At 37.2% G+C, this 22226-nt stretch overlaps 1 protein-coding gene across 1 annotated transcript in view; it reads left to right on the top strand.

Moving 5' to 3' along the window:
• RAD23B (RAD23 homolog B, nucleotide excision repair protein) overlaps positions 1-22226 on the top strand; it is a 47218-nt gene that overhangs the window by 4058 nt on the left and 20934 nt on the right. Inside the window, exons 3-5 of the mRNA XM_050762047.1 lie at positions 12307-12388; positions 14202-14281; positions 18364-18632. Coding sequence (XP_050618004.1) covers positions 12307-12388; positions 14202-14281; positions 18364-18632 — 431 coding nt within the window. The remainder of the gene's footprint in view (positions 1-12306; positions 12389-14201; positions 14282-18363; positions 18633-22226) is intronic.

The following is a 22226-nucleotide window of genomic DNA, read 5'->3' as shown; positions in this document are numbered from 1 at the left end:
ACTCTTGACACTGTTTGCTTTGAAGAACTGAAAACAAAACTCAGTAAATTTGAGATGAGACTTTAAATGCAGAAGCTGAAATGTGATTGGATTACTATATAAGTGACATTAAAATTCTACATATACATTGGATGTGTTTGCTAAGAGAATTGTAAAGATATCATTGTTTTAATATCTGTAAATAGCATATTAGTATGCTGTGAAGAATTACCTAATTTTGTGGTTTATCTCTATAATGTGGTTATTATAAAATACTACTTTACCCAGCACTTTGGGAGGCCGAGGCGGGTGGATCACCTGAGGTCAGGAGTTCAAGACCAGCGTGACCAACATGGTGAAACCTGGTCTCTACTAAAAATAGAAAATTAGCTGGGCGTGGTGATGCATGCCTGTAATCCCAGCCACTTGGGAGGCTGAGGCAGGAGAGTCGCTTGAACCCAGCAGGAGGAGGTTGCGGTGAGCTGAGATGGCGCCAAATACTTTATCCTATTTCAACTTTCTGCATAGCACTTACACCATTACCTGGTTCTTAAAATTTGTTTTTTGACAGTTTTATCCCACTAGAATGCACCTACCATCACAGCAGGGCCTGACATCTAGTAAGTACACAGAAAGTATTTATTAAATAAATAAATCAACATACAAACACACTACATTGGGGGAGCTCACCTTCGGCTCTGGGGCTCAAGCGATTCTGCTGCCTCAGCCTCCCAAGTAGCTGGGACTAGAGGTGTGCCTCATCACACGTGGTTAATTTCTTTGTATTTTTAGTAGACATGGGGTTTCACCATGTTGCCCTGGGTGGTCTCGAACTCCTGAACTCAGGAAATCTGGGTGACTACTTTTAAATTTACTAGTCACTGAAGGCCTTTCTGAATAAGGTGACATTTAAGCTGAGAGCTGAGTAAAAATGAGCACTTGAGATGAGGAGAGTGTTTTCTGTAGGGAACTGCTAGGGCAAAGACCTTTAAGAATGTGTTTTGGGAACTAAAAAAGCCTGCATTGCTAAGGTGATGGATAAGAGATAAGAGAGTGAGTTAGGCAAGTGGCCAGAGCATTGTAGGCTAGGGGTTTTCAGGCTAAAATTGGAAACATTTACAAGCAGAACAGAAATCTTTATTTATCTCTGTCTCTCTTTTCTCTCTCTTTTTCCCTCCCTCCCTTCTTTTCTCCCTTCCTCCCTTCCGTCTCTTTTCCTCTCCTTCCCTCCTTCCTTCCTTTCCTCCCTTCCTTCCCCACTCCCTCCTTTCCCTCCCTTACTTCCCTTCCTTTTTCGACAAGGTCTTGCCCTGTCATCCAGGCTAGAGTACTGTGGCATGATCATAGCTCACTGCAGCCCCAAACTCCTGGGTTCAAGTGATCCTCCACCCTAAGCCTTCCCCAGTAGCTGGGACTATGGGGGCATGCCACCACTCCCAGCTAATTTTTAGTTTTTGTAGAGATGGGGTCTTGATGTTTTGCCCAGGCTGGTCTCCAACTTCTAGCCTCAAGTGATCCTCCTGCCTCAGCCTCCTAAAGTGTTGGGATGACAGGCACAAGCCCGCATACCCAGCCGGGAAATATTTCTTTTAGGATTTTTAAAGGTTACTTTGATGCTGTGGGGTGGGCAAGAGTGAAAAGCAGAGACATCAGTTAGGGGGCTTGTGCAGTAGTTTTAAGTAATTGAAGCTTGAACCAGGGCAGTAGCAGTGGAGATGTAGAGGATTTGGAGATGTAGAGCAGGGGAGATGGAATCAGGATATGTTTTGAGAGGTACAGTTGGCTGTACCACTTGCTGTGTGACCTCAGGCAAGTTACTCAGTATGTGCCTTTTGGTCCTCTGCTGTAAAATGAGAATACTAGTATAAAAGTACTAAATTATTGGTATATGAGTTTTGAAATAATATTAACAGTGCTTGGTAATGTGGTCCGACTCTCCCTCCATTGTTCTTGATTAGAAAGCCTCAAATATGATTAAATTCAACTCAGTGTTTGTACTTGCACCTGAGTGGCCAGAGATGCACCTGTTGCCACATTGACTTGTCTCGCTTAAATTTATGAACATTAAGGAACTTAAATTCATGAGCAGTAAGGAACACTAAGACACACGAAGGAACCTTAATTGGGTCCTTAGTGTGCAGCACCTGACAGTCTTACAGTTTACTAGTCACTCTTCCACTGCCACAGGATGCTTTCATATCATCTACCTTCCTTATTTTCATTTGACAACCCTAGTCTTTATTTGATTGAGAATTTAGAAATAATCGAGACAGAATGTCTACAAGGTCCTACCATAGCTACCTACCTGCTAGCCTCCTCTTACTGTAGATAGTTCTGAATTGTGGATGGTGCTATCTAAGGCAGGTCCTTCCACTTTTCCACTATACTTCATCCCCTGTCATGTGTGAAGGACATCACTCCATCAGATCTTCTTTTCTCTTCATCACTGATTTTTCCCATTTCTAGGGTATACAATTTTTCCCCATCCTAATGATACAGTCCCTCATCTCCACATCCCTCTGCTGCCCTATTTCCCTGCTTCTCAAGAAAATTCAGGAGTATCTCTTAATTCTGTTTACTTTTTTCCACATCTTGCTCTTTTCAGATCTACCATACTGTTCCTAAAAGGGAGTCCTCACAACTTTGTACTTGTGCTTCATCCTTAAGCACAATACTTTTAAAAAAATCTTTCTCCTCATTATTAAAATGGGAGTAATAATAATTGAACTGCTTTCCTAATGGTTGTGAAAATCAGGTGAGATCATGGGCATGGAAATATTTAGTGAATTGTGAAATTAGAAATAAGTTTTGCAGTTTTTAAACAACCTGCTTTCATCAGTTTTTATTTTGATCATTTCACTATCCTTTCTTTAAAAGGTTTGTATGAATGAGATATTCTCATTCTCTTAGATTGACATAATCAGCAATTTTGAACAGTGTGTAAAAGCAATGAACAAGGTCCTGCTGTGATAGATGCCATATAGGATTCCGGTTAATTTCTGAAAGAAATTTGCTGAATTTAACCCTACTGTGGCACAGTGAATCCTGCCAAAGGACACTACACCATCTGTTCCCTGTAAGTTTAGATAAATAAATGTCTTTTGTAGTGTCACGAACGCTAATCTTACAACTGAATTAGCTTTATAAACCTTTTAAACATTATATAAACTTACTTCAGCAGAGCAGGTAGACCAGCTACAAATGACTGATAATACATGAGCAGATCCTAGAGGCTTACACGGGTAGATAAAATTGTTTTCACCCATTATTCCCCACACACTTCTGGTTGAATTAGGTAGGCACCTTGTTTTTGCTGGTGCACTGGAGAGATCTATTCTTTGCTTATATAGAAACTTACAGGTATTTTGGGAATTCTGCTTACTCAATTTTCAAATTCCTGTGTTTCTTTTAATCTTGTTGAAATCATACTCTTAGGAATATATTTTAGAATAGATTAAACTGGCATGTATTGGCTGACTTAAGAGCCTAAGTACCGTTTTACATGGTATTTAGGCTCATTTCTGTAGGACAAATGGGTTTTGAATTTCAAATAATGTATTTAAAATAATAGCCTTTTGGATCATAACCCCAGTTTGAGGATTGCCTTTGTTATAGTGCCTGCCTCTTGTCGTATAATTCATTTTATGTTACCAGTTATTGTTTCTGTTGTAAAAATCTCCTTTACTAAATTATTTTATTGCTTGGGTCCAGTGAGGAGATTTTTCCTGTTTGTACTGAAGTCAGCTGACATTTTTAAAATCAAATTTGTATTTGTAGAATTATCAGGAACCTACCTTGGTACAGAAATTCCCCAGGAAGTACTCTGGTCCGTGTACCAGTTTCTCAAGTGGAAGGAGATCAACCAAAGAACCAAAAAAGAAAAAGCATTGCCTGTAGTGTAAACATAAGAAATCCTTTAGTAAACATATTTGGCTTTGGGAATCTCCTTTATTTTGCTAATTGTTGATTGCCAAAATTTAATTGCTATTACTGTTTTTTAATTAGTCCGTGTAGTATTAGAACTGCCTTAGACCTTTTTCTTTTAAATGAAGTCTCTCTTTTTCTGTTTGAAAGTCCAGTTTTCCCTGAATTACTCAAATAATTCAGGCTCGTTGTAGTAAATATAGTAAAATGTGATTGGCTTCTAGTCTTTTTTAAAAATATATTTACACATAATACATGAACACAGCTACACTGTTTAAAAAAATTAATTGCTTAGCAACTAGCTTTTTTCCCTCAAAGATAGTTATAAATATTTCATTCGTTTATATTGCATAGTGTTCAAATGAATGTATGTACATTAATTTATTTTACCACTTCTCCTTTGTGGATGTTTAGGGTTGTTTTCAGTTTGTAGTATTGCAAACAGCATTGTAGTGCACATACTTTGTACCTTTGTCTTTGAAGTAGTTACATAAGCACCTCTAGCATTGATTTCTAGATGTGGAATTATTTGGTCAAAGTGTGTCAGATTGCCTTAAAAAATTCCTGGTCAGGCTGGGAGCGGTGGCTCACGCCTGTAATCCCAGTACTTTGGGAGGCTGAGGCGGGCGGATCATGAGGTCAGGAGTTCGAGACCATCCTGACCGACATGGTGAAACCCTGTCTCTACTAAAAATACAAAGAATTAGCTGGGCTTGGTGGCGCACACCTGTAGTCCCAGCTACTTGGGAGGCTGAGGCAGGAGAGTCACTTGAACCTGGGAGGTGGAGGTTGCAGTGAGCCAAGATCGCACCACTGCACTCCAGCCTGGTGACAGAGCGAGACTCTGTCTCAAAAAAAAAAAAATAAATGGCTGATCAGTGCTTACAAACATTATTTGTTATTTATAAATACTGTCTTCCATATGAGTAGCCAGGATTCAAATTTAGGGACTCTGCCTCTAGAACCTATGTGTTTAACCTTTCTATTTCATCTGCCTTAGTGTACCCATCAGAAAAAGGATAATAGTATCTACCTGTGTACTAGTTACCCTATTACTGCATAACAGATTACCCTAAAATGTAATTAAAACAGTAAATACTTACTATTTCATAGTTTCTGTGAGTCAGGAATTCAGGGGTATTTTAGCTCTGTGGTTCTTATTCAGAGTCTCAGGAAGTTGCATTTAAGGGCTTCATTCTGTACGTTAAAGGCTTGACTGGCTGGAGGGTTCCCACTGCAAGTGACTTCCTCACATGGTTAACAACTTGGTGATGGTTATTGACTGGAGGCCTCAGATCCTCCCCATATGGGCCTCTCCCCAGGATGCCTGAGTGTCCTCATGACATTGTGGCTGGCTTCTCCCAGTGTGAGTGATCCAAGAGAGCAAAATAGAAACAATGGCTTTTATGTATAAACCAGCCTCAGAAGTCACACTTTTACTTCAGCAGTATCTTACTGTTCTTGTGAACTAGCCATAATTCAGTGTGTGAAGGGTATGTACGAAGACTTGAATGCCAAGAGATGGGAGTCATTGGGGGCCATCTTGGATGTTGGCTACTACAACCTCATAGAGATGTAGTACAGATTAAAAGAGTTAATTATTGTGAGGCTCTTAGTACACTGCCTGGCATATGGCAGGTACATAGCCTACATTAGCTTTTATTCAGATGTTATATTTCAGGGCTACCCATTAAGACTTTACACCATTATTTTTACTGTATGTAGTTATAACAGTAATAAGGAACAACATAGTTACAGAAGTAAGAAAAGTAATACTGTAACATTGAGCAAGCTGTTATATGGAATATGCAGTTGCTGACCTAATTAACAATCAGTAGCCTAGAAATCTTATGCAAAGTGCTGTGTAAGAAGATTGACATGGCAGCTCATTATACTATCATAGGAACATGATTTACGAGATATTATTTTGATGTCTCATGCATGACCTAAATTTGTCAAATGAAAATGACTACTTTTTTTAAGAGACAGAGTCTTGCTGTGTTGCTCAGGCTGGAGTACACTGACAAGATTATATCTCACTCCAACCTTGAACTCCTGGGCTCAGTCAGTCCTTTATCTCAGCCTCCTGAGGTAACTGGGACTACAAGCAGGCACCACAGCACCCGTCTAATTAAAAACAATTTTTTTTGAGATGGTGGCTCACTATGTTGACCAGGCTGACCTCGAACTATTGGGATAACGGGGGAAAGGACTACTTTTAATGGTTGTTGGCCTGAACTAAAATAGTGCCATTGCCACAGAGATGCACAGTAGTGCTTACATTAGGAAATAATTAAATGGTAAGTTTAGCTTTGTGGCTTTGTGGTGGCACTTTTTTTGAGATGGGGTCTCGCTCTGTCGCCCAGACTGGAGTGCAGTGGCGCGATCTCGGCTCACTGCAAGCTCCGCCTCCCGGGTTCACGCCATTCTCCTGCTTCAGCCTCCCGAGTAGCTGGGACTACAGGCGCCCACCATGTGGTGGCACTTTTAAATACACTATTATGATTGTCTTCCTTTGCAGGAAAAAGGAAAAACCATGCCCATCATGTTGAATATTATATTGAGTACGTTTTTATTTTAAAATGCACAATTTTATAAGAGATAATTAAGTAGCTAGAAAAAAATGTTTGATTTCTTGAATGTTAACCATGGCTTTGTCTCTAGTGGAATTGATGATAAACCACCATTATTTATATAGCGGGATATGCGGCACAATGAAAGTTCTAGCCCTGGTTATGTACTGGGACTGTGGTGCTCACGTTTATATTCACTCTGTCGAGATGGCTTACTGGAATGGGAGTGTTGGCGTGGGGCTCAGCTCAGTTAAAGGAGTCATAATTGCATCTATTGTGGGCCATATCCTTTCCAAGAGAAACCTGTGCTGAGTTCTCCCTCTTCCTTTGAAGCATCCAGAAAGAAGGCAGTCTTTCTTGCTAATCTGTTTTAAAGTACGCCCAATTAGATTGGGTTAGGGATGATCAAAACAAAGTAATTTAGATACAGTTCTTCCACAGATACATTATGGTTTAAATGCCTCTAGGACATCGTGTGAAGGTGTTCAGTAGAGAGTTAAGTGTGTATAAATGAAGGTCAGGGAGAGACAGCTGGGCTAGAAATACAGATGACATCTGCATAGTTATTAAAACTAGGAGTAGACACGATGGATTATCCTGGAAGTCTTAAGTAACACTTAAAGGGCTGGCCAGGGAGGAGGATTTCGTGAAGCAGTGAACGGAGAGATAGGAAAACCAAAAGTATGACATCCTGGAAGCCAAAGGATGGTAGTATATAAAGGAGGGACAAGTCAGTACTGTCACACGTGACAAGAGGAAGATAGGAGAGGATTAAGAAGTGTCTTATTATGATGTTGCAGAATTCAGTGATACGGGTAAAGAGCAGTGTTAATGGAATGGCCAGTGGTGGGGGTGGGGAGGCGGGGGGCGGCACTACCAGAGAAAATAAGAAGCAGAATGAGAATAAATTTCATGTTTTTGTTTATCAGCACAATATTGCTCTCTTTTGAGTAGTTGGTTTTGGATTATGAGTAAGTGAAGACAGTGGTGTGTGTTTAAGTTTTTGAAGAATTAGATTAAGAGGGGAGAGAGAGTGAGTCTAGGAGGAGATGAGATTGTTAAGTGTTTGTTTTTAAAATGATAAAGAATTAGGTCTGAGTGTGAATGGAAGTGAACTGAGCGAAGAGAGGCTGAAAAAGCTGGGGGAGATAGGCAATATAATGAATTTAGTAAGATACTGAAAAATACTTGGAGGCGAACCAGAGGACAGGTGGAAAGAATTAGGTTTGAAAGAAAGAGATTCTTCTTTCATTTAATAGGTGAGAAGGAGATGTAGGTGGGTCTGGATGGAGATGTAGGTGGGTCTGGATGGAGATGTAGGTGGGTCTGGATGGAGATGTAGGTGGGTCTGGATGCGACAAAGTTAAACAGAAAGTTGAAAATAAGTTCCTCTATCTTTTTTTAATAAGGTAGAAAGTGGTCACCTGCAGAGAGTATGAGAGGATGCTGGGAATCAGATTTAGAGTAGAATGCAGATTTAAGATATTCTTTTGGAGGATGGAGAATAGGGCTAACCAGGGGGAACAGAAGATTTAGTGTATCCTTTTCTCCACTAGCATTTAGAAAACTAGGTATAAATGTAGATAGGCAGTCTCTTAGGTAAAAGTTGAGATTTGTTAGCTAAGCAAGGTTAGGACAATGAGACACTACAGAGTGGTTGGAGTAAATTTTAGAGGTTGAGTACTGACAGAAACAGATGGTGTTAGTCCAAATACAGAATTCTGTGTGTCAGAAGCAGCCAAAAGACAAGGAAGTTTTTGATATTAGAAAGAACGTGATAAGAGCAGTGACAGTGTTGTCTAAGCAAAATAGAGCTGATAGTGAAGATCAAAATGAAAGTAGAAACTCTAGGAATCAAGTCTTACGGAGGTTCAAGAGCAAGTGTAGTGAACAGTTACTAAGAGCTGGTAGGAACCGGAGATTGGTCACTTATAATTTTAAACATAGAGTGGTTTGTAGATGATAGAATTCAGCCTGTGTTCTATGAGTATAGATTGGATTGTAAGTAAAGATCACTGTTTTGTTCAAGGTAAGGAACAATGCCAGAATTTCAGACAGGTCAGTGAACCTGGTTCCTAAGTCTTGGGCTGTTATTTTCTTTGAAGTGATACTGTTGGGTCAAATCCCCGTGCCTTCCCCCACTACCTTAAAAATGTTGAAGCATCTTGGCATGTTGCCCTCAAAAAATTTGATCATTTGATACTTTAATTCTTATTCTGAGAATGTATTTCTTCACTTTCAATGCCAAGAATTATTCAAACCAGTCTTTCCAGTGTGGTAGTCTATTGGATTAATAACATGAGGCATCATTTATGTGTTTGGTTACTAATGAAGTTGAGCTTTTCTGTGCTGTGACTGTAATTGTGAATTGCCTGCCCTGTCATTTGTCCAATTTTTTTATTAGTGCACGAATAGTTTTGTGCCTTGTTTCTCTTTTTTTTTTTTTCTTTCTTGAGACAGTCTTGTTCTGTTACCCGGGCTGGAGTGCAGCGGCGTGATCTTTACTCACTGCGGCCTCAGCCTCCCGAGTAGCTGGGATTACAGGCATGCGCCACCATGCCCAGTTAATTTTTGTATTTTTAGTGGAGACAGGGTTTCGCTATGTTGGCCAGGCTGGTCTTGCGCTCCTGGCCTCAAATGATCCACCCGCTTCAGCCTTCCAGAGTGTTGGGATTACAGGCGTGAGCCATTGCACCCAGCTGCCTTTTCTCTTTTTTAATTGCTTTTTTTTTTTTTTTTTTTTTTTGAGATGGAGTCTTGCTCTGTCGCCAGGCTGGAGTGCAGTGGCACAATTTCGTCTCTCAGCAACCTCCGGCTCCCTGGTTCAATTGATACCCCTTTCTCAGCCTCCCGAGTAGCTGGGACTACAAGTGCGCGCCACCACGCCTGGCTGATTTTTGTATTTTAGTACAGACGGGGTTTCGCCGTGTTGGCCAGGATGATTTCGATCTCTTAACCTTGTGATCTGCCCATCTCGGCCTCCCAAAGTTCTGGGATTACAGGCATGAGCCACTGCGCCAGGCCTCTTAATTTCTTTTATTATTATTTATTTTTATTTGTCCTTTTTTCTGTTTGAGTTGCATGTTTAGCCTGTTAATTTTTCTTCTTTGTTGAATAAACATTTTTAGTGTTTAGTCTACAATTACTTCTTTAGCCAAATCATATAGGTGTTTTGTATGGAGCCCCCATTGCTATGTTCTTAATATTCTGTGTTTGTTTTGTTTTGTATTTGAGACTGAGTCTTGCTCCTGTCGTCCAGGCTGGGGTGCAGTGATACGATCTTGGCTCACTGCATCCTCTGCCTCCTGGGATTCAAGCAATTCTCCTGCCTCAGACTCCCAAGTAGCTGGGATTACAGGTGGCAGCCACCATGCCCGGCTAATTTTTGTGTTTTTAGTAGACATGGGGTTTCACAGTGTTGGCCAGGCTGGTCTTGAATCCAACCTTAGGTATCCGTCTGCCTTGGCCTCCCAAAGTGTGGGATTACAGGCGTGAGCCACTGTGCGCAACCTTAATATTTTTTAATCAATTTTGATTTCTTTGAAGCAAAAGTTATTTAGTAGTAAATTACTAAAGGGCCTTTCTGTTTTGGTCCAGCTTTTCTTAATTTATGGTGCTGGTTTTTTTTTTTTCCTTTTGTCCTCTCCTCTCTCATTTTTGATATATAAAGCTAGAGAGTCCTGTTATTTAGGCTTTTTGAAATATGAAATATTTAAGTCTTACTTCATTGAAACCTGTCAAGAATGAGATATTCCTGCATGTTTATTTTCTTTTATTTGTTCCTTCATATGTGTCTTTTTTTCTTTACATATGTCTATGCTCTGTTCATTTATTCATCGAGCACAGGATAATGGAGCACCCACTCCATGCCAAGCCACTGTGTATTGTTCTGAGAACTGGGTTCATGCATAGAGCTACACTTGATCTGTAGTTTATTGTAGTTTTCCTAAATAATCACCCTTGCAAATATTGTATCTTGTCTTTATAAACAAAATTTGAAAAGAAATTTACCATTCACCACTGAGTGCTCCACCCATGCTCTGCCATCAGTTAGTTGACTTGGGAAGTCTTTTAGCATGTAGGATAGCAGTCCTCAAATGACTTGGTTTCAAAACTTGTTTACATTTAAGTAAGTTATTGAGGGCTGGGATTACAGGCATGTACCACTATGCTCGGCTAATTTTTTTTTTTTATTTTTTATTTTTTGCATTTTAGTAGAGACAGGGTTTCATCATGTTGGCCAGGCTGATCTCAAACTCCTGGCCTCAGGTGATCCTCCCACCTCAGCCTCCCAAAGTGCTGGGATTACAGGCATGAGCCACTGTGCCTGACCCAATGTACTTACATTTATTAATGTTTACCATATTAGAAATTAAAACAAATTTTATTAATGTTCATTTAAAAACAGATATAATAAATTTTTTTTGCAAAAAAATAACTATGTGCCAAAATAACAATAACAACGAAGCACTGAGAAGACTGACACTATTTTACTTTTTTTGCAAATCTGATGTTTGGCTTTAAAAAAATTTTACTTGTGTTTCACCTTTGAAATGAGGAACAGTGGAAAATAGTGAATTGGGGTTTTTGTGATGGATTTCTACTTTGGGGAACATCAGAATAGCAATAATGCTACCGATCCATTTCAGGAAGATCAGTACAGCAAGAATGGTTTATATGGTATTTGCAAAATACTTTTTGGAGTCATAAGGGATGGTAACCTCTTTATTTCCGTCTCCTCGTCTATAAAATTGAGTGGGTGACATTTCCTTTTGTCCCAGAGTTTTGAGGATTGTGTGAAATTGTATGTTAACATTTGAAGCTAAATAAGCTTTTTTAATCTTTGAAGTACACACCGTCACTTTTTAATTGTAGAAGAGAAACTTGTATTTGTATCCCTTTCTGTCTAAAACTCAGAGAACTGTCAACTTAGATAATTTTCAAGAAGTATTCTGGGAAATTGAAGGAATTTGAATTTTTCTCCTTGGTTCTTGTGTCTTTAAAGTAATGAAAGTAGTTCTATAAAGGCAAATGAGAAAGCCATCTCTGCCTTTTTTTACTCTTTTGCCTCCCTACTTAACAGGTGAAGAAGTCCATTGACTCGTTTTTCTAAATACTGTATAATGAGCCTAATTGTCACACAATTTTAGGAAATGAAGAGACTCTAAAGGTCATGGATTCCAGCTCCTCTTATAGATGAAACTGATTCTGAGAGAAGCTAAGCTGCTTGTTTAAGAGCATTGAAGTTGTCTGGTGGTTTTCAGCCTGGGCTGAACTTTGGAACCACCTGTAAAGCTTTTTAAAAATACTGATGTCAAGGTCCCACCCTCAGAGATTATGTTTTAATTGGTGTTTGTAAAGCACCCATGGTGATTGTAATGAAGCATAAAACTTAACATGAATTATTTGCCTTTTAGCATTCACAATTTAACCTTTAACATTGAAGTATTCTTCTTGTTGATGAGACTATTTTATTTCTGAGACTTTTTAGGTGATCGAGCTTTACTTTCTTGCTCCGTGGGAAATAAATCCATAAACATTATATAAATCAAAACTTTGATGTTGAAAACTTTATTTTAAATTATCAAGTCAACTAGTACATTTTTAAAAATCTGTGTGTATCAGATGGTGTTAAAGTTTATGCCTATCATAACTAATAATATGAGTTAATATTGAATCTTTTTTGATACAAATTGGAAAAACGATCTTTGAGGTTTTGGAAGCATTAATAATTATGTATATAATTTTTGTCTTCCATTATTTATTCAGATTCTGGATTGTCATTTTTTGTTTAGACTTTTTCCAAAACAGATCTTTATTTTTCCTATAGGTGAAAGCACTGAAAGAGAAGATTGAATCTGAAAAGGGGAAAGATGCCTTTCCGGTAGCAGGTCAAAAATTAATTTATGCAGGTATGAATTAAATATTAAAATTAACATGCCATGTCTTGATTATTCTTTTAGTTTTAGAAATGTTATCTTACATATTGTAGTATATTCAAATTGTCAGAAAAATGGTTGTACAAATAAAAGCAGTGAAAGAGCAGTCGTTTGAATCTAATGTTGATATTCAATCTTCTCTTTATTCACATTTGCCCTATGTATTTTTCCATCAAACGGTATTTTGTTTCATCTTTTGTAAGCATCATGTAACTGGCTTTTGTGTTTTTAATGAAACTGAGCTTTTTTAAAAAATTTAATTGAAACCATTTATACTGATTGTGTTATTATTACTCTGTTTGGAATCATTCCTGTAAAATTAAGTTTTAACCAAAACCGACTGAAGAATACCAAAAAAACACATCACACAGAAAGACGTCGACAGGAAGAAAAGGGGATTATGTAAAGAATTCTTAGAAATCAATAAGGAAAGGATGACCAATAAAGCAACAAAGGATAAGAGTAGGAATTATAGATTTAACTAGCCTCACTAATAACCAGGAAAATGTATATTAAAAATACACTTGATATCCAAATTTAGTAGAGAAAATGCTTTCGTTGTAGATGTTAGTAAGGTGGGTGTTTGATTGCCCATGGATTCTTCTATTTTTCTGAATAGTGTTTCCTAAAGTGAGACAGCCTGGCGGAAATGCTAACACGGTGATTCAGTCCTATTATTTTTATAGATCTGAGTTCAGAAGCCTAAAGAAGCAGACATAAAATTCCAATTTCCAGTTTCTTGTTTTGGCCTGTTTTCTCATTCCTATCCATATTCCTTTCTGTCTTAATGTTAGCAGCTTTTGATTCGATAGCTTTTTAAAGGTGGAAAACTAAATTCATGGACCAGGAAACATCAGGGAGTCCTACTTACCTAATATGTGACCTTCAGCATGATCACAGTCTTTTGTACTTCTTTGTGCATTTCTGAGTTCTGTAGCATCTTGCCCTTTCTTGTGTATCATGTCGTTTTCTGAAGTACTTTTAGTATCTTGCTTTGATAGTGTTAGAACATTTCTGATTTATCAGATAATCGGTATTTTGGGGAGCAGGAAATTTGTTTCTCTCCCCTTCTTCGTATCAGAAAAGAATATAGGTTATTTTCCAGAGGACCCCTGTGCAATCAGAGTATTGGATTTTCTTTATCTTCATGGTCTCCTCCTTTTCAGGGTCTCTTTCGTATTTTCTTGCCCAGTAAGTCCTTTATATAATGAAGTAATACATTTGTAAAAATTGATTGTCATTCTATATACACTATATAAGTTTGACATCTTTCAGTTAAATGCGTATGCCTTTTAATTTTATTTTGAGAGAGAGTCTTGCTGTCACCCAGGCTGGAGTGCAGTGGTGTGATTATAGCTTGCTGTATCCTTGAACTCCTGGGCTCAAGTGATCCTCCTGCCTCAGCCTCCCAAGTAGCTAGGACCATAGGCATGTGCCACAGTGCCTGGCTAATTTTGAATTATTTTTTTTTTTATAAACAAGGTTTTGCTATGTTGCCCAGGCTGGTCTCAAACTCCTGGCCTCAAGCTGTATTCCCTCCTCAGCCTTCCAAAGGGTTGGGATTACAGGCGTGAGCCACCATACCCTGCCACTTAGGAATTGTTTTATTTTTATCTCGATTGATTGGTTTTTTCTTGGGGAAAAGTACTGACTGATAGAATTTATGTTGGTGATTCATATTTTAATATTTCTGAAATAATCATATTTCAAGTAGAAAGTTGTTTTAACTTATGTGTAAGAGAAAGATTATGCCTTAAATGATTTTTTTTTTCTCTTAATGTATTAGGCAAAATCCTCAATGATGATACTGCTCTCAAAGAATACAAAATTGATGAGAAAAACTTTGTGGTGGTTATGGTGACCAAAGTAAGTTTCAACTTCATTCTGTGTATGTTTATGCATGTAAGTCTTTTTAAAAATGATGACCCCAAGTCCACACAACGGACACAGTTTATACACATCCATAGTGGTGTGCACTTTACTATGAAGCTTTTTAAGAATTTACCTTAAGTGAAACATAAAGTTATTAATGGTTTACATTATTATACATTAAACTATAATTTAATATAGTTTTAATAAAATTTTATGTAAATTGAAACAATTGAAACACTGATAGGAAGAAAAAATTAATATTCAGATTATGTAAAGAATTCTTAGAAATCAGTAAGGAAAGGATGACCAATAAAGCAAAAAGGATAAGAGTAGGAATTATAGATTTAACTAGCCTCACTAACCAGGAAAATGTATCTAAAAATACACTTGATATCCAAATTTAAAATGTTAAAATTATTTTTGCTAGAGTAGTGAAATCATTTATTATATAATTCTTTTAAAATATCTTTATAAATGGAATAAATGTTTATTCTGTAGATTTCATAAGTTTGTCTTAAATAGACTTGCTAAATTATGTACTAGTCCTAACAAATTCCTCAAGGCAGAAAAGGCATGAAAGCTTATTATTACAGTGATATTTCTTAGTGAAAGAATATGTTTTTTGAAACTAAAAAAGGGAAAAGGCAACTAAAGAAATGATAGAATGATTTTTGTGAGGAAGTTTTAAACAGGTACTTTCTTGTGATTTAGTAGGCTGGAATGTGTTTGGAACAATTTATGAAAGTAAATTTAAAGCAGAGAATGAACATGGATTTTTTTAAGAGACTATATACTTGTTTATTTAAAGATAATAATGCAGTGTAGAATTAAGAGACAAATGGAGAAGTGGTACTCATGACATTCATTTTTAGGATTGGATTGTCATAATCTTAGAAAGAACAGTGTTACTTGTAGCAATGAAAATAAGTTTAAATCACTAATTGAAACCACTTCATCAAAGGCCAAAAGTGGAATAAATGTGGGTTTTTTCTCAAAGTCACAAAATAATTAATAGTAATAGAAAATAGAGTTGAAATAAATTTTAATTACCACATCCTTTTATACCGGGAAACAAGCAGCTAAATAATTTACATGTGTTGAACTTGAACATTTTTTAATTTGTTAAGAACCATATTGATTTTGCTATACTTAAGAACTCACTATATGTTAAGCTTTAAAAACAGAGAAGCAGAATCGTAAGGAAACCTTGTATCATCTAGGTTTTTTATTCAACTATGGTAAAATATAATAACAAACTTCCAGTTTAATCATTTTAAGTGTACAGTTCAATAACATTATAGTTACATTGTTTTGCTGCTATCACATACATCATATGAGTGGAATCCTATGGTATTTGTCTTTTTGTGACTGGCTTATTTCACTTAGCATAATGTTATCAAGGTTCATCTATCTTTGTTATAGCATGTGCCATAATTTGCTGAATACTATTGTATTTTCCCATCTAGTTTTAGCATACATAGTACATAATGGAAAATGTGATAGCCACACATTTTTAAATATGTTTTCTTACTGGTCTTAGTTTCTTTTAATATTACAGTAATCCTATTTAGAACACAAGAATTAAGCAGAAAAAGTCTCAAAGGGTGCGTGTATTTGAGGAATAGATACTTGAAAACTGTTACTATATTACATACAATTCTTTTGTTTTTCCTTCAAGTCTTTTATTCCTAATATTACATAGGATTCTAATGATATTTATGACTGTTTTATTTTGAAGTTAATAGTAGAGGACAACTATAAGAAGAAAGGGAATGCTGCTACAGTAAGGCATTTATGGAAGCACTGAGAAATGACCTTATTAATACAAAGAAGGGAAAGGAAAAAGCTATTAAGATCAAAAGCAAGAATAAAAACTAAAAAGCAGAGAGGGACTTGGTACTGTTTAGAATAAAGAATAAATAGCTGTTCTTGGCAGTAGGAACCTTGAAGATAAGTCATTTTGCAATATTATTTTGATAACAGATAATTGAGAATATTAAATGAGTATACCACATTTAAAAGTACATTTTTATCTAGATTGGTTATTACAAAGTTTTGGTGCTTAAAACTCTGAATTTTCACGTTTGTGAAACTCCAGTCTATCCAGAATAACTGACGATCCAGAATGACCTGAGGATTTCAGCTCATTGAAGTTTTAGAACGTTAATAATCTGCAGAATATTATATTGGCTGTTAAGAAAATTAAGCTAAATAGGAAAAGGGAGTAATGCTAGTATTTTTTAAAAGCCTATCACCTTTCACTAACCTTTTTTTTCCTAATGTCTTCTTTATTAAATCAAAAAGACACAAGGCAGCTCAGCTTATTGGTTTTAGAGTTTGTTTATGCTTGTGGCAGATTTTGTTGAATTTAAGTCCTGTCTTCCACCAAAATATCTACCTTTGGTCCTTGGGAAAGTTATGAACTAAACAGGTAGCATTGACAGGCCTTAGGAGAAAGCTAAAACTCATGTAGTATGATTTTTACACATGTACAGTTGACCCTTGAACACCACTGAGCTTAGAAGTGCCAGCCTCTCCCCTACAGTCAGAAATCTGCATATACCTTTTGACTCGCCCAAAACTTACCTACTAATAGCCTACTCTTGACCAGAAGCCTTACTGATAAACAGTGGATTAATACATGTTTTGTATGTTACATGTATAATATACTGTATTAAAGTAAGCTAGAGAAACTATTACTAAGAAAATCATGGCCAGGTATGGCGGCTGATGCCTGTAATCCCAGCACCTTGGGAGACCGAGGTGAGCGAATTGCTTGAGCTCAGGAGTTGGAGATCAGTCTGGGTAACATGGTGAAACCTTGTCTCTACAAAAAAAAAAAAAAAAATACAAACATTTAGCGGGGAGTGGTAGTGTGAGCTTGTAGTCCCAGCTACATGGTGGTGGGGGCGGGGGCAGTGACTGAGGCTGGAGCCTTGAGAGGTTGAGGCTGCAAGGAGCTGTTATCACACCACTGCACTCCAGTCTGGGCTCCAGATAGAGTGAGACCCTCTCTCAAAACAAAATCACAAGAGAGAATATTTTTGGTGTTCATTAAGTGTAAGTGGATCATCATGAAGGTCTTCATCCTTGTCTTCACACTAACTAGGCTGAGAAAGAGGAAGGGTTGGTCTTGCTGTCTCAAGGTGGTAGAGATGGAGGAGGTAGAAGGAGAGACAGGCACACTCAGTGTAACTTATATTGAAAAAAATCGTCATATAAGTGGACCCAGTGTAGTTCAAACCCTTGTTGTTCAAGGGTCAACTAATTGTTTTTTTGCTCTGTGGAAAGCTTTATGGCTCTACTTCCAGTTCAGAAAGTGCTGAGCATGTGGAGGTAACTTAATTTGGCCTTCATTTTTCTGCTTATCTACATATGCATCTCAAAGTATTGTGAACCTTTTTGTACTTGGACCTGTTGATTTGTAGTCAGTTTTGAGATTTTCCTCCCTCTTCTAAAATACAGTACGACAGAATATTTGACATGTTTATAAATAAACATTTATACTGCCATTTCAAGAACATTATTTTGGGCTGGGTGTAGTAGTTTATGCCTGTAATCCTAGTGCTTTGGGAGGCCTTGGTGGGAGGATTGCTTGAGGCCAGGAGTTCAAGACCAGCCTGGGCAATGTAGCAAGACCCTGTCTTTAAAGAAAATTATTTTGGTAATGCTTTTAAGTGGTATTAGGTAATTTAAAGTTACAACTCAGGTACATAGTTTTTTTGGGAAAATGATACAGTTTTCTTTTTTGTTATATATATATATACACACACACAAACTCTCTATTTCAAATTTTTGACTTTTTATATTAACTTGATATGAAGACTGAAATTGTTGGGTAAAATTAATTGTGGTTGATAATTAAGATTAACATATGCTCTCATGAGCTTTGAAAGAGGAACCATGAGTCAGACTGCTAATATTGATCATTCATTGAGTCATTTTACAAAATTATTTTCAAGTTACAGGTTGTTATTAGTGCTATGTTTGTGGCATCCTGTAACGGTATAGTGTAATTAGAGATCAGTCAATATGTAGTATTTTATCGTAATTTATTTTGCCTTTAATGTGTTTAGCCCAAAGCAGTGTCCACACCAGCACCAGCTACAACTCAGCAGTCAGCTCCTGCGAGCACTACAGCCGTTACTTCCTCTACCGCAACAACTGTGGCTCAGGCTCCAACCCCTGTCCCTGCTTTGGCTCCCACTTCCACACCTGCATCCATCACTCCAGCATCAGCGACAGCATCTTCTGAACCTGCACCTGCTAGTGCAACTAAACAAGAGAAACCTGCAGAAAAGCCAGCAGAGACACCAGTGGCTACTAGCCCAACAGCAACTGACAGGTAGGAACTGGATTCTAGGAAATTCTATCTCAAAATCCGTGTTTAACAGGAGCTTCATGCATTTATTTTGATTATTGTTTTGATTAAACTGACTATCTACTATGTTAAGCCATTTTTAAACGTTTGACTAAAACATATGCTATGTCTATTTTGATAGTTTGCTAAGGAGAATATAAGTACAAATTTTCATAATCAGATTTCTGTACTCTGTTGATTTGGGCAGGGTGGGGTGCAGTGGGAAGGAGAGAGCAGGTGAAAATCATTTTTTAGTAGAAACGTTAGGAAATACAAATAACCAAAATGAGTCAAGGATTATAACATGACATTGCCACCCTAATCATCATTTGTACTTGATCTGTATTCTTTGTGGTCATTGTCATATATATCATAAGCATCCTTCCATGTTAGTAAATCTTTCCAGTAGTTTATACATTGTGATTGGTTCTGACATTTGTTAGCTCTTGTAACCTGAACCTATGGATTATTTCAGTTTTTCACTGTTGTATCTGTATCTTTGTGAACTTGTGTGGAAATTCAAGCTTCTGCCTGTGTAGATATTTAGGGGAAAAGGGGAAAAGAGTGTTGGGATACTTGAGGAGCAAGAAATAATTTCTTGTGGGAAGTTGACAGCAGAGACACCTCAACTAAGTGGCTACTTAGGCAGTTAGGATTATTGAGCAGTTTAAGACAAGATTTTTTTTTTTTTCCTCCCCAGATGATCAGGTAAATTGACCAAATGCTTAAGTCAGAGAGGTCTCTTGGTTGGAAATCATTCAGCACAATTCCTTGATCTAAGAGCATGAGTTATATTATGACCAGCCTTCACTGGCACTACAGCTGTTTGTGCTTTGTGACTTAGAGCAACTCAGGACCTCAGAGGTAGTAGTTATATGATCCTTGCAGTCAGAATCAGACACAGTGGAAAACTGCAGTGACTGGAAGGGTTAACAGACATGGAAAGGGGTTAAGATATATATGACAATGATCAGAAAGATATAGTTGTGATCCTTCATTTTAGTGTTCTGCCTTTGAGTGTGGTTTCTGTGTCTGACTTAGTCAACCGTGTTTGGAGGAGTCTGAGCCACCGGATTCATTGCTTACTCAGGGGTCTCTTTCTAAAGAATTGATTCCCTAAGAAGATAACACGGGTTTAGGCAATAAAATATTTGCGCTGTTACTTGCCTAGAACACTGCTTTAAGTATTCTGTGACACCATTGCCTAACTTGATCCATCTTTCCCATGTACAACTAGAAATGCATTCAACCATCTTATCCTAGTGGATACCACGTACAGTCAGGTTAAGCTGTTACATCACAGAGCTGTTGATCAGGTCTGTGTGTGAGAGGGAACTTAGAAATTTAAAAAATTGGTTCACCAAAGCACTTAAATATTGCAAACTTAATACGTCTTAAGTCAATCGGCACAGTACATCTTATTCTTTTAATTGCTTTAAGCTCCTTTAAAAAAAACTTAGTGTGAGAATTTTAAAGTTGATCAATACATTTTAATGTACTAATGCCATAGATTTAAATTTGTTTCCTCATTAACTCTTTTTTTTTTTTTTTTTTGAGACAGAGTCTCGCTCTGTCACCCAGGCTAGAGTGCAGTGGCATGATCGTGGCTCACTGCAGTCTCCACCTCCCGGGTTCAAGCGATTCTCCTGTCTCAGCCTCCTGAGTAGCTGGGATTACAGGTGTGAGCCACCACGCCCAGCCCATTAACTCTACTTTTATTTTCTTCCCGGAGTTGCAGTTTTACTTAACGTTATTCTAAAAAGAGCCAGGATTATCTTTTCAGACCTACAAAAGTTGCATAAGTAACTTGATGGTCAGTGATCCCGGAAAGCAGACACTAGAGTTTCTTAGTTGGACTTTGTATACCAACTGCTTATTCTTATTTCTGAAAATTTTACCTCAGAGAAATATAGAAAGAGAGGAATGAGAGAAACTCAGAAAACAAGCTGCTTAAATGTGTCTTAGTTCCTTTATCTTTGCTGGAAAATATCTACTGTCCTGTGAAACACAAAACCTAGTGAATAATTATCAGGAGATAAGCTGATAAGAGTTTGTGGAGTGTCGGGAAGTCTGTTTGTTATTAGGGGTTTGTTTCTTTAGGTCAATTTTGTTCTTTTAAAAATTGTCTATTACAGTGCAAATTCCACTTGATATCTACCTGAGAGGAACTGCACTTGTGCCCATGACCGTATTGTTTGTAATTAAAGGACAAATTGGAATCCTAAATTGACCTGTGGTTTATTCATAGTAGAGAACAGGACTACTCAAAGTGTAGTTGTCAATAGGCCGCATCAGCATCACTGGGAGTGTGTTTGACGTGAATTCTTGGGCCACCCTGGACCTGTAAATCAGAATTATCTGGGATTGGATTCCAGAAATCAGCAAGCCCTCCTGGTGAATACTTGGGATTCTTGAAATTTGTAAAATTTGAGAAACTCTGCTAACTGATACTGCAAGACAGTTAAAGTATGTACTATATAAGCATGTTAAATAAGTGTGGTTTTGAGGCTTTGTTATTGAGTGAAAAAAGCAGGTTGCAAAAGAGTATAGGTGATAACCATAAACCAGACAAAACCCATAAACAACATCGTACATTTTCTGTGGGTATGCATGTTAATGTGTAGAAGAGAAGTAGGCAAGCGTTGACATATAACTGATGAGTGGTTTCCTCTGTGGTTGGAGAGGGGAGAAGTAGTGAGACAGAATCAAGATTAAAGAATAGTGGTTAAAGTATAAGTACACCCAGTCTTATCTGTGGTGTTTAAAGAGAACTTTTTAAAGACAATGTGTGATAATAGTGTAAATTATTCTAAGGGAGACGAGTCTTCCCGGATTTTAAAATGTGTTATACAGTAGTGATTAAAACAGTTTGGAATGGCTCATATTACAAAGATTGGTCAGGGAAATCAACAGTAGCTTAGAAATAGACGCAAATAGATAGAGGAACTTAATAGAAAATAAAGATACAATTTCAGAACAGTGTGGGGAAAATGCTGTTGAGATCTCATCATCTGGAATGAAAAAAGAATGACCCCTCATACTATACACCTGCAAAAATAAATTACAGATAGATATGGATTTAATGCAAAAGAAAAGCCGTAAACTAATGGAGAACAAGGGAACGAAAGAATAATCTTCACTTTGCGAAGTCATTCCTAAGCAAGACAACAACAACAACAAAAAAAGTTGTAACAGGAAAGATTGATAAATTTGACTACAGAAAGAATTTAAATGCAGGAAACCAAAGTACGCATTCCTTAATAAGAGCTTAATTTGGTCTTTTAAATGGAATACTGTGCATCTGTGGGAAGAAATTGAAGTAGATTTGATTGTGGCGACATAGAATGATTGTTAAGTTAAAAAACACAAAAGCTTAAAAAACAAAACAACAAACAAAGTAAGACGCAAATTGTTATTCTTTTAAATAGAAATTGGTGTCATAGTGGTGGTCTCTGGGTTGGGGTAGGAAAAATTTAGTTTTTATATATTGTGCTTTTTGAAATTTTATTTTCTCTGCATTAGTTTTACAGTATATTTAATGAAGAACTTAAAAATTATACCAAAGGATTATATTAATCA

This window comes from Macaca thibetana, chromosome 15 (genome assembly GCF_024542745.1).
Source record: "Macaca thibetana thibetana isolate TM-01 chromosome 15, ASM2454274v1, whole genome shotgun sequence".
Lineage (NCBI taxonomy): Eukaryota > Metazoa > Chordata > Mammalia > Primates > Cercopithecidae > Macaca > Macaca thibetana.
Note: the sequence above shows the minus strand (reverse complement) of the source record. Positions and strands in the feature narration are given on the sequence as shown.